This window comes from Rana temporaria, chromosome 5 (genome assembly GCF_905171775.1).
Source record: "Rana temporaria chromosome 5, aRanTem1.1, whole genome shotgun sequence".
In the NCBI taxonomy this organism is placed as follows: domain Eukaryota; kingdom Metazoa; phylum Chordata; class Amphibia; order Anura; family Ranidae; genus Rana; species Rana temporaria.
The window spans coordinates 305,816,575-305,829,617 of NC_053493.1; the positions used below are offsets into that span (position 1 = coordinate 305,816,575).

The 13,043-nt window shown below is 42.5% G+C and overlaps 1 protein-coding gene across 1 annotated transcript in view; it reads right to left on the reverse strand.

Moving 5' to 3' along the window:
• The window catches only part of AQP4 (aquaporin 4), a 42,716-nt gene that overhangs the window by 15,667 nt on the left and 14,006 nt on the right, over positions 1-13,043 (reverse strand). Inside the window, exons 2-3 of the mRNA XM_040354100.1 lie at positions 3,361-3,775; positions 1,093-1,257 (exon numbers count right to left, since the gene is read on the reverse strand). Coding sequence (XP_040210034.1) covers positions 1,093-1,257; positions 3,361-3,775 — 580 coding nt within the window. The remainder of the gene's footprint in view (positions 1-1,092; positions 1,258-3,360; positions 3,776-13,043) is intronic.

Sequence of the window (13,043 nt, forward strand, 5' to 3'; positions counted from 1 at the left end):
TTTTTGAAGCCGACAGAGCTTCTCACAGTTCGGCAGGAGAGCTCATCTGACAGCCTTCTCTCCACTGACCCCGCGGCACACCTGAGAACCTCTGACGGCACCCCAGTGTGCCGCGGCACACTGGTTGAAAAAGGCTGTTCTAGACCACACTCCTGCTCCTACTTACTTACCAGGGCTTAAATTACATTTCCCGGGACTACATCAGTCCACAGATTCAACAGAGGGGCCCAAGAAGTGGTACTTCTCAGGGAGTAGGGAGGGGGGTTAAGTCAGTGTTGCTGTTTCCCTTTGATTATATTTATTTTTGACACTTTTTTTGTGAATAGTTAGGGGTACAATGTGCACCATACTATTTAACACGGGGGGAGTGATATGGGGGCCCCCTTGTTAAAGAGGGCTTCTAGATTCTGATAAGCCCCCTGCCTGCAGACCCACCCCCACAACCACCACCCAGGGTTGTCGAGAAGAGACCCTTGTCCCCATCAACATGGCCCTCCCTGCCCCAAAGCACCCACCCCCTACATGTTGAGTGCATGTGGCCTGGTATTTGTCCAGGAGGCAGGGGGGAGCTTGCTCATCCCACCTTTTTCCTGACCTGCCGGGCTGCATGCTCAGATAAGGGTCTGGTATGGATTTTGGGGGGGAACGCACACCATTTTTTTATATTGGTGTGGGGTTCCCTTTAAAATCCATACCAGATCTGAAGGGTCTGGTATGGTCTTGAGGGGGTATCCCCAACTTTTTTTTTTATTTTGGCATGGGGTTACATCTCTCAAGATTCATACCAGACTCAAAGAGCCTGGGATGGTCTGATCCCGTCCATTGAAGTTGCATGGAAGTTGGACATGAAGTGGCAGGGCAAAGTCGGATCAGAAGTCATCTGACTTTCATGTCGGAGCAGTGTGGATCCGGCCTTGCATTTCAATGACACTGCAATGGCTTAACTCTTGCAACACATATCCATGTGCTGTGGTAACCCACCTGTTTTTACAATGAATAAGTGTGAATGGGCCCTAAAACATATTTCCTATAATGTTTGACCCAAATAACAACATGTTCTAATAATATATCTACAATGGTGGTTATACTTACAGCAAACAGATGACCTATTGCCACAGAAAATCCAATTGCTAGTGCTACTGATCCAGTGATATCATCGCGCTTTGAATCACAACTTGCACAAATGGTAAAAAGCAACTGGAAAGTAATTATCAATTCAACCAGGAGCCCGTGACCAGGAGAAAGTTTTTCATTCACCTATGAATGTATTAAATACAAAAATTACTAAATAAGAGGGCTATATTTAAATGAAACACAGCATAAAATGTAAAATATAATGTTTTTCTTTTTATTATTTTTAGTTATCATTTTATTCTTACATACTTTTACTATACTGTATAATATAATCGTTATAAAGCCCAGATACACTTTTATGCTATAACAACAACCACGATTCTGTCCTTGATCTGGTCTTCCAAAGGTTGTCAACAGAGCTCCACATAATAAAGAGTGGTAAAGGGAGATCTCAAAATGAAATTGTGGGAGTCAATAATAGTAAACACAGACAACAATTTGCCTCCTTCTAAACTAAAGCATTAGCCCTCCTGCTGTCTACTTCCAATCTAAGCTTAAAGCGAAACTCTATTGCACATTTTACTTTATTGCACACTCCTTTCAATGTCCTTTCTTGAAACTTTCAAAGTAAGAGAGTGGGAAGGTTTTTCTTCATTATTAGAACCTGGGCAATCCCACTGTTGTAATAAAAAAGGGAGCATCATCTGCATTCCTTTAACTGTTAAAATCCTGTTGCGCGAGTTGCTACTAAGTTGTCTTCCAGCTGTTTGCAGGAAATAGTAGTACTCTTGCGCTATCTGTACTGGACACCGGGGGGCACTGCTGCAATCACCTTAAAGTCTGCCTTACACAGAAAAAAAATCAAATATGGAAAGTGATGGTGAAGCGCTGTGAACTAATAATCAAAGGGGATCTCAATACCTAACAAGTAGGTAACCCTAAAGTGAAATTTGAAATGAAGGCTTCTGGGAAAAGCATTGAGTCAGTCATGAAACCAATATGTAATTTCTGTAGGAATTCTCTGTGCCAATCTTGTGGAGAATGCCCCTTGTTAGCCATACAGCGAGGAAACAGCATTTTGGTTTTTGGCAGTATTCGAACATAATTTACCGTATTTACTGGGGTATTGCGCGCTCTGGCGTATAGCGCGCACCCCTAATTTTGACCCGTTTTTCCTGTAAAAAAACATTTTATTAAATTTTACTACTTACAGTTTTGGTGTCTTGCCCGGCGTCCATCGGCGACCTCGTCCGCTCCGGCGTCCGTCTGCGGCCTCAGTGGTGTCCTCCCGGCTTCTCCTGCGCTGTCTTCATGTCGAATCCCCACTTCCCGCGCTCAGTTTGAAGCCTCCGCCGATGTATACCGAGCGCAGTACACTCGGGTATATTCGGCCAGGCTCGGCTTCTCACGCATTAAACGTCACAGAGCGTGACTACGAGTGAAGCCGAGCCGGCCCGAATGTACCCGAGCGTACTGCACTCGGTATATGTCGGCGCAGGCATTCAAACACGGCGCGGGAAGCGGGTATCGGCGTATATTGCGCACCCACGATTTTGCCCTGATTTTCAGGGCAAAAAAGTGTGTGATATACACCAATAAATACAGTAGTTGACAAAGTAGACATTTCCTTTAGTTACAGATAATAACATCCTTTCAAAAGGATTCGTTGTACAGGTGATCTATCTCCAGGTGGCACATCACTGATTGGTTATTAGATTATTAGGAAGGACTGCATGCAAATGAGTCAATACTTAATCTAATGCCGAGTACACACAATCGGAAATTCCGACAAGGAGAGTTCGATGTGAGCTTTTGGTCAGAAATTCTGACCGTGTGTAGGCTCCATCTGACTTTTTCTGTCCGAATTCCTGACAGCAAAAATTTGAGAGCTGGTTCTCAATTTTTCCGATGGGAAAAGTTCTTGTCGGAAATTACGACGCACAAAAAAACACGGCTCAGAATCATTGAACTTTGTTTTTCTCGGCTTGTTGTAGTGTTGTACCGCATTCTTGACGGTCGGAATTTCAGACAACATTTGTGTGACCGCGTGTATACAACACAAGTTTGAGCCAAAATTCTGTCTGAAAAAAATCTACGGTTTTCTTGTCGGAATTTCCGATTGGGTGTACGCGGCATAAATTATTGGTTTTGAAGGGTTGGGGCATGACACAGTTCTACAAGTGTGTTGACTGTGCAGAATTAAATGCTTGCTTGCATCACAAAATATTAAACAAAAAATAAAGGCTTCTCTGTTAGATTAAATAATAAAGTAGAATTGGTGATTACCTCAGTAACTCCTAATCCTCCAGCAACAGCAGATGGAGTGACTACATAGAGGATTCCTGCTCCTGCAATTGCACCCAGACACTGTGCAACGATATAAAAGGCTGACTTTGCAAGGCTGATCTTCCTCATACAAACCATTGCAATTGTAACTGCGGGGTTAATGTGGCCTCCGCTTATGTGTCCAAAACATTGCACTAGGGTTGCAATGCTTAATCCAAAGCAAAGTGAAATAAGGACCAGATCTGCAGGTTGAGGGTTTTCTTTTTTACTCCAATTAATGGTTGAACCAAGGCTTAGAAGAACAAATATGAGCATAGCCAGAAATTCACCAGTGACTGCCTTCCAAAAGGGTTGGGTCCACACTCCTTTACAGGCCACCATGATTGGATTGCATGTACAAAAACGTCCACACTTTCTAAAGGAAGTAAATAATAAAGTAGTTATTTACCTATTATACACTATAACACACAAACACTTAAAATTAAAGCCCAACTCTGGGAAAAAGCAAAAGTGCCCCCATCCTTGCCATGCCTCCTCCTTTCACCCACCATTACACAGGTCCCACAAAGCAGTTTTTTTATCTTAGTTGACTCTGCTGATCTACTTCAGTGGTGAAGACAAGTGATCTAGTGCAGCAGCCTGTGTCCAATGCAGATTGGTCCCATTGTTGTGAGATCATCATGCTTTTGAAGCCTAATGTCCCGTACACACATGATTGGACCTTTGTCCGACCAAATTCACATCGGAATTCCGACGGAATTCCATCGGAGGAAAAGAGAACATGTTCTCTATGTAAACTCCGATGGAATCCATCTGAATTTACTATGAAATTAATCCGATGGGGCATACAAACGTTCGGAATTGGAAAAAGTCAGTCAGACTTTTTCCATCGGAAATTCCGATCATGTGTATGGGGCATTAGAGGACCTTGCCAATATACAGCTAATAGGATGTGTCTACATCATTCAGGCAGAGATGTGAGCAATAAGAACCTCCCCCCCACTGCAGTCGGACGAGATCACAGTCAGGACTATAAATTAAGGTGAGTCAAAGGGGATTTTAACTTTTTTTCTGCAACAATTAATTATAAGCAAGTGGTGGTATTGTTTGTGGTGAAAGACTGGAGAAGAACTTTAAGAACCTTTGTACTCAAGTTGATAGCTTAGTAGTGCTTACCCACTGGCCTGAATGTCACCAGCTTGGAACCAGTATGCATACGTGGAAAATAGGAGAAAATATATTTGTTTATTTTTTCTTCCAGAGGAGTGTCTCAGGTAGTACTGAAATCAGAGGGTCAGCAGGACTGCAAAGTAACTGGTATTTTCAGGAGAAATTAGCCCTAGCAATCTCCACATTTTTTCGATCACAGGTTTTCTCTAAAGCTGAAGGAATATCTTATGAGCCCCATATAATGAATGTAGAATTTTGAATGTTGTAGCCTTCTACAAGAACATTTCACTCTTATGGATGGTGCACAATACTCAGCCAAGAAAGTAAAGTTCTATAGTTGGAAGACAAATTCACTCCTTTTAAAATGCTGTGGGCAGTGATGCCAGGGGAATTCAGTTTGGGGCGCCATGGAAAATGTATCACAATAAAAACACACAGGCATGAAATATGTACATAACTACTGATTCATTTCCAAGTTCTGGTTAAATATAGATGATTTTTTTTACTCTTGGACACATATCAACTGTTTGTACTGGCAGCACTTTGATTAATACTTCAGATACTGCAAAACCCAATATTAGACCAGAGTGTGAATAAAAATGGAACTATTCCAGACTGTTTTTAAAGCTTTAATGAATAAATCTGTGAATGTTAATAAATAAATAGCTGTTTACCAATGTTAATGTGCGAATAAGCAGTTTGCCATCTGAATAGTTTAGCAATCTGTCCTTTATCACTCCAGCATAAATATAATAATCTATGGCTCCAAAAAGAAATCTGGGTATTGAAAGCGAAATAAAATCTGATATAAGTTTATCATAAAATAAGTATGTTAAGGTTTGGTAAAGTCAAAAAAGATTTTCACAGTATCTTATGGAAAGTGGAACCTGTGCTGATTGACCTATTGAGGCTGTCATTGCTCACCAACATTTTGCTAATTTCCTGGAAGTCCCTGACATCAATATTTGTGAGCCACTGACCAAAAACAATTATGAAGTCAGTAAAATCTGAGTGACATAAGAACTGCTGGCCTGGATTCTTATTTCAGGTAAGTGGTTCTGAAACCAGGGGTCAGCATGGCAGACAGGCAACTAGCATGTTCAAAAGGAGGAGTCAGAAATAGCTGCCTCAATATTCATGTTAGTATAGGTTTCCTTTACATATCCTAGTTAAACTACAGTGAGCTTTATATCTCTAACCTACTTGACATTTTTTATTCTATAATTACCTATATTCTTCTAGTGCCCTCCACTTTTTATTAAATTTTGCAGCCAGAGCATATGCATTCCCTAGCATACAGAAGCTGGAGATATCAATAACCTAATTAACTGCTTACCATACTCAGTGAACCAAAGAGAAACAGGAGAAGGAACGTTTGAAGATCATTGTCTGCTAATCCCAATTCCCAAACCCCATAAACAGAAAAATAGATAGATACTATTTCTAATATTTGTAGCGCTCACCCCCGAAGGAGCCGCTGGTTGTTTTTGGAATGGCAGATTTACCTCATGGCTCTTTCCGTATGTCTAGGGATGAATAATGCACACAACAGCAACAAAGGAATGTCCACGAAGAAATGTCTTTATGTGCTCCTTATTACCCAGCAGGGTAAAACAGTGAACAGGTGATGAAAGGGATAGGGATGAAAAGGAGAACAGCAGATTCAGGCGTAGTATCTGAAACAGTCCTGTTCCCAAGCGTAATACTCTCACACCACTCCTGCTTGAGTGGGCCTAGCGTGCCCGCATAGGCCTCTCTCACTGATCTAGCAGCAGGAACACCGCTCGAATCTCTTTAGAAACAAAGTCTCTGCCACAGACCCTCTTGAATGAATGTCAGGGAGGATTCTCTGCCACAGGCCCTTTTGAATGAATGTCAGGGAGGAACCTCTGCCACAGGCCCTCTCTGATTGTGGATACGGAGATAACCCTCCTAGGTAAAGTTACGCCTGGATCCTCTTTTTTTAACGTCGCCCAGGTATCGACTGAGAGAGGAGTCAATCAGTGTCCGGTCACCTCAATCCCCGGTGGTTCATCAGAATCCTTTTGGACCGCCAGCCTCTCAATGGCGCTCCTCAGATGGACTCCCCACCGAACAGCTACACTTGCTTGGGATCTTCAAAAGTGGAAACCCAGTCGACCACTGAGTTCCCTTCCTGCTCGAATGCTCCGGACCAACTTAGGCCCGAAACCAGGAACACTGCATAGCACGCACACTCCGGCCAGGTAGGCCATAATGCCGGAGCGCCGTGATGTGGCCACCCTGAAGGTGGGTGCCACACCGGAAGAAATGGCATCTGTTCCATAAGTACCCTCTCCCAGCATGCCCCGCGAGGCACAAGCCTCCTGATTGGCCGCTGGGAGAGAACACCCAAACCTCAACTCCACTGCTGCCACCTGTCGCCCCGGGTGGAAAAACACCCCAGCAACAACAGAATGAGCCCACAGTACAGCCAAGCTGAAACAGAGACCCCTTTCTAGAATTGAAATTAGGATCAGAGTCACTTACACTCTGATTATCCCTTAAATTTTGTCAGCACCGGTACTTAGAAGTAACCCGGCGCTACATATTATTTAAAAAAATTGTAAAAAAAGTGGAGATACACTTTAACGTGACCCTGTGATCAAGAAAAATAATGAAATAATAAAGGAACACTGTATACTTATCACATTAGGAAACATTTTCTGGTGAGGCTTTCAATGTCAGATTAAATGTCAGACTAAGCAAAGTTACCTCACAAGTCCCTGAGGTGGGCAACACAGTTTGAATGGAATGGGACACAGTTTGAATGGGATGCCATGGAATTTTTGACACATATGCACCTCATCATGTACATTTTCCCTTTCATTTCTCTTATCTTTTATCCCTTGTAACACAGTTTTTTTAAAATACAAATGTGATATTTTGAATATTGTTACATTTGGTAAGTTCAATAAAGCTGTGGCATTGCCCTAATTCCAACTTAAATCAGTTTGGGGGGCAAGGTATTGGTTTGTAATAGCTGGTTAAAATTCACCTATCATGAGATGAACGATGCACAAGCACCAAATAAAGACACTGAATTTCACCACTGGACAGTCTGAGCAGACATTTAACACTATATACAAGGTTTTTGGGTAAAGTACTGCTTTAAAGGGGTTGTAAAGGTTCGATTTTAAAAAAAAATAACAAACAAAACAAAAAATAACAAACTCCACTGTGCAGTTAGCTTTGCACAGAGTGGCCCCAATCCTGCTGTTCTGGGGTCCCACAGCGGCTGTCTCGGCTCCTCCCCACTAAAGCTAACCCCCTCTGGGAAGCTCTTTTCCGAGGGGGTTAGCTTGCGGGAGTGCTCCTGTGTCATACAGTTGGCATCCATAGACGCAGAGTGTATGACTCGTCCCGCCCCCCGGCGGCTGCGTCATTGAATGTGATGATTGACAGCAGTGGGAGCCAATGGCTGCGCTGCTATCAATCTATCCCAACAACAGGCAGACTCTGTGGAAAAGAGATTGCTGGGGGACGTGCACAGTAGGTAACCAGGCTCAGGTAAGTCAAACAGGGGGGCTGGGGGCCAACGACAACAAGGTGTTTTTTCACCTTAAAGGGGTTGCTTCCTTTACCTTAGTTCAGTCCTCCTTTACTTACCTCATCCTTCCATTTTGCTTTTAAATGTCCTTATTTCTTCTGAGAAATCCTCACTTTCTGTTCTTCTGTCTGTAACTCACCACCGTAATGCAAGGCTTTCTCCCTGGTGTGTAGAAAGCCTCTTGAGGGGGGAGGGGGCGAGCAGGAGTGTCAGGACGCCCACTAACACACAGCTCCTTTCTCTATCTGCAAAGTAGAGAGTGTCCTGACTTGCCTGCTTGCCCCTCCCCCCTCAAGATGCTTTCTCCACAAGAAAGTTACAGACAGAAGAACAGGAAGTGAGCATTTCTCAGAAGAAATAAGGACATTTAAAAGCAAAATTGAAGGATGAGGTAAGTGAAGGAGGACTGCACTAAGGTAAAGGAAGCTATTTAGGGAAACAAATGTTTTCCTTTACAACCCCTTTAATGCATAGGATGCATTAAGGTGAAAAAACATGAAGCTTTACAACCCCTTTAAAGTATATTCAAATCCAAAGACAAAATGTCATATACAAATTTATATGTTCCCGTCATTTCCAGTTTTGTCTAACATTGTTAACATGCAGTCTTCATTAAAATAATATCTGGTGATCCTGCCATGAAGGACCTTGTTCACACACTTATCAGGTAACATCTGTCTCACATTTTTGACTCTGTCTTCTTATCCTGTCACATGTGCCCCTGGTTATGACTACAATGGCCGAGACAAGCATCAAGTACATGTAGAAAGGAAGTGGCTGAAAATGCTGGAGGAAATGAGCAGTACTATGAAAAACAGGGTAAACAGTTTTATGAAACAATTTATGATGTATTTAGCTCCTTCCATCTTCCCATCAACTCTGACCAGCTTCCCTGTCCCTGCTAAAGAAAAGCATCCCCACAACATTATGCTGCCACCACCATGTTTCAGGTGGGGATGGTGTGTTCAGTTTGATGTGCAGTGTTAGTTTTCTGCCACACACAGCGTTTTGCTTTTAGGCCAAAAAATTGAATTTTTGATTCATCTGACCAGATCACCTTCTTCCACATGTTTGCTGTTTCGTCATTTTCCCATTGAAAATGTCAACGTATGACAAAACACGTCTGGGGCGGCGTGCAGTGACGTCACCGCGTTCACACAAGGAGGAAGGGCTCCTGTTACATGCCGGCCGGCATCTGTTTTTATCGCTCGTTTTGCACTTCTATCTTGTAAGTAGTATTTTACTTTTTTAAATAAACCAGTTTGTACCTACTACACCATGTTGCGGTCTCCTTTCCTACATGTCATACACCGTTGGGCTGCATGAGACGGCTAAAGGAGGAGTACTTCATTTTAAATTTGGTCATATCCCGCCGTGGATTTCGCATCAGCTGTGGTCTGTGTTACAATCCTGATTCATCCTATGCTGTGATCCTACACTCTGGAATATCCTGTTGTGGATTTAAATAACGCTGTTATTTAATTACCCTCTGGTAAGCCTCAGTCCATGTGGTGGCGGCTCACATAATCATCAGTGCACTGGGTGTTGTTTGTTCTGGATTTCATCGTTTGGACATTTTTTATCATTTTCCTATCTATGTTTTATTCACTAAGGACTTGATTATTACTTATGTTGGTGCGATTTTTTTTTTCTATTAATGCTTGTGTTAGGTCACGTGATCGCTGCCTTCTATATATATTTCATTTAATAATTTTCATCATATTTGGGTTAGCGCAACTTTTTCTGTTTTACGTGTTTAGAACTGTCCCTGCACAAAATAAGATTACTATAAGAAAAAAGTCATTTCAGACTGCTTGCAGCTTTAATGTAATGTTTGGTCATTTGGGGCCCATTCCTCTGGGTCACTGAGGACGACAGGATCCGCACCTCATCCCAGCCACGTAAAGGTCTATGGGTTCCTTGGGACTGTAAATGATCCCTTGAAGACTGCTGCTGCTGATGCTGAGTGATAGGCTCCACCTCCATGCTGATGATACAATCCTCATCCTCCTCCTCGTCCCCTTCCTGTGTGCTAGGCGAGCAAACAGGACCACTGTCTGGATAAAGGGGGCCTTGAGAGGTATGGAAGTCCTCCTCTTCCTCCCTCTGTTCTGCCTCAAGGGCCCTGTCCATTATTCCACGTAGCGTGTGCTCCAACATGTGAATAAAAGGGACAGTCTCACTGATGCATGCACTATCACTGCTCACCATCCTTGTGGCCTCCTCAAATGGTGACAGGACAGTGCATGCATCCCTGATCAAGGCCCACTGGCGTGGGGAAAAAAACCAAGCTCCCCTGACCCAGTTCTGCTGCCATATTGGCACAGGTACTCATTGATGGCCCTCTGCTGCGTGTGCAGCCGCTGCAGCATGGCCAATGTAGAGTTCCATCTGGTGGGCATGTCACAGATTAGGCGGTTCTTGGGCAGGTTGTATTCCCTTTGGAGGTCTGTCAGCCGAGCAGTGGCATTATATGACCCTTTTAAATGCACACAGACTTTCCTGGCCTGTTTCAGGACATCCTGTAAGCCCGGGTACCTACCCAAGAACCGCTGCACCACCAAATTCAGAACATGAGCTGGAACGCCCTGCTGTGAAATATTAGATCAAGAATTGTAATTACAAGCCCCTGTTGAACCGTTGCAGAAAAATTGGGCCTTAGCCACTGGTGCTGGTGCCACAACACTGCAACCCCTCACAGATACTGTAATTGGAGCACAGCAAAGAGCCACATGCAAAGTATTGCATCAAAAATTGTTATTACACACCCCTGTTAAACAGGGGCAGACAAATTGGGCCTTAGGCACTAGTGGCAGTGCCCAGAACCAACAATGTTCTTACTAGCTATCAGCAAGATCATTGAGGAGGAAAAGGATATTCAGTCAGCATAACAGGATAGTCACTCAGCATTAGCATAGGCAGTCTCCAAGGGATCTGACACTTCCAAAAAATTATTCAGTTACATCAGCATCAGGTGCTTGGTAGCTGGTGTTGATCTAAGCCTGATTCATTTCTATGAAGGTCAGTCGATCGACGGAGTCGGTGGAGAGGCGCACCCTGTGATCGGTCACAAAGCCTCCAGCAGCACTGAATGTGCGTTCTGAAAAAACGCTGGATGCAGGACAAGCCTGTAGCTCAATTGCGTACTGTGCAAGCTCTGGCCAGTGATCCATCCTCAAGACGCAGCAAGCCAGAGGATTTTCGGTGGGGAAGGTGTCCAAGTCTGATCTTGCCCCTAGGTATTCCTGCACCATATAAACCAGACGCTCGCGATGGTTGCTGGAACCGGTCATACCTTGGGGCTACGGACTAAAAAATTGTCTGAACGCATCGGTCAGATGGCCACCTTCTCCACCGCTCCTTCTGTGACTCACCGAAATGTCAAACAGTATTACACTATGTGCGGATTTTTTGTTTTTCATGCACACCACTTGATGGGATTTATCGCATGTTTTGGAGTCTATCATGGATATCTGACAGTCCTCATTCAACATTGTGTGGAACTCTTCTTACCGTTTTTCCAGTGGTGGGAGCTCCTGTTTGAGGTCATTCCATCAAAAGTGCCTGTTTGACCCAGGTGCTATACGTTAAGTGTATCCATTCATCCTGGATTATCCAAAAAAGACCTTTCACTTTATTCTGAACTCTAATGGACCTTCCATAGATGTTTATTATTCACTTTGGACTTTTATGTTTTGGTTTTGTTCACATTCAATTTTGCATTGCCTATTTTACCTTTCCAGGTTCACACGCTATTAACTTGCTCACTTAGCGCAACACTTTTGTTTTTTATAAGCTTGGGTGAGGACAGCACTGGATCCCTAGACAGGTAAGTGTCCTTTAATAAAAGTCAGCAGCTACAGTATTTGTAGCTGTTGACTTTTATTTTATTTTTCTAGAATGAAGATCCTATTTACCAACCAGCATCCCTTAGCTGAAAAAGCCCCTAGTCTCCTTCGCTGTCAAAAAACACATTTACCGTGGAAAAAAACTGTGATGTTTTACTACAAAACTTTAATGAAAATTAGATCATGTCATAGCTGCCTTAGGTTGAACCTAGCCTAAATCATAACACTAAACCAGTCAGAACATCAATAAAAAACACAAATAAAGCAAGCCCAGTAAAGAACTGTATTTTAAAATATACACACTTTTGGTTATTTATAAATACATTTAAATATAAGTTGATGCGGTTTTGAAATAACGTGTTTTACAAATTTAATCTATACTAGCTACTGCATTCAGAATCACAATATAAATTGCATATCACATATTCATCAATAGAGGGCGCTTTAGGCTTACATATTAAAATTGTATTTTGGAACAGTAACTATCATATCTTACAGGTATTTGAAAAATGATCTGTAGCATTGTATCTTTGAACCGTTTATGATGCTAATGTTACAGTTTATGAAATGGAAAGCCTGTATAGATATATAAATATAAATAAATATGATTTTACACATTATTTGACGTTCTGTACATTTTTTGTAATTCAGATTCTATATTCTGTAAGTGGATACAGTGCAGTGGGTCAATTATTTTGTATTGTTCAGATTTAAAGATTAACAATATGACTGGCCTTGTCAAGGTTTACTATTATCTTTTTTTCCAAGCTTTTAGCTGAATCGGTTGCTGCCGAGTATATTCAACAATGCTTACCAGAAGATAGAATAATAGCCAGCAGCTCAATCATAAAATAAATGTACAAAAAGTCAACGTTGCCGCCTTCTATGCAGAAGCATTGTTATACCATTCGTTCCTAAAACAGCTGAAATTCACCATGGCAAAGTTGTGCGGCTGGATTTAAAGAGTAAGTTCACATTTGAGGGAAAAATAATAAACGCACATACTTTTGCAGGAAAAAATAAATAAATGCACTAACCCCCCCTAGGAGCCGCTGTGGATTTAATCAATTATTTCCCAAAACAGTGCAGAGAAGCCA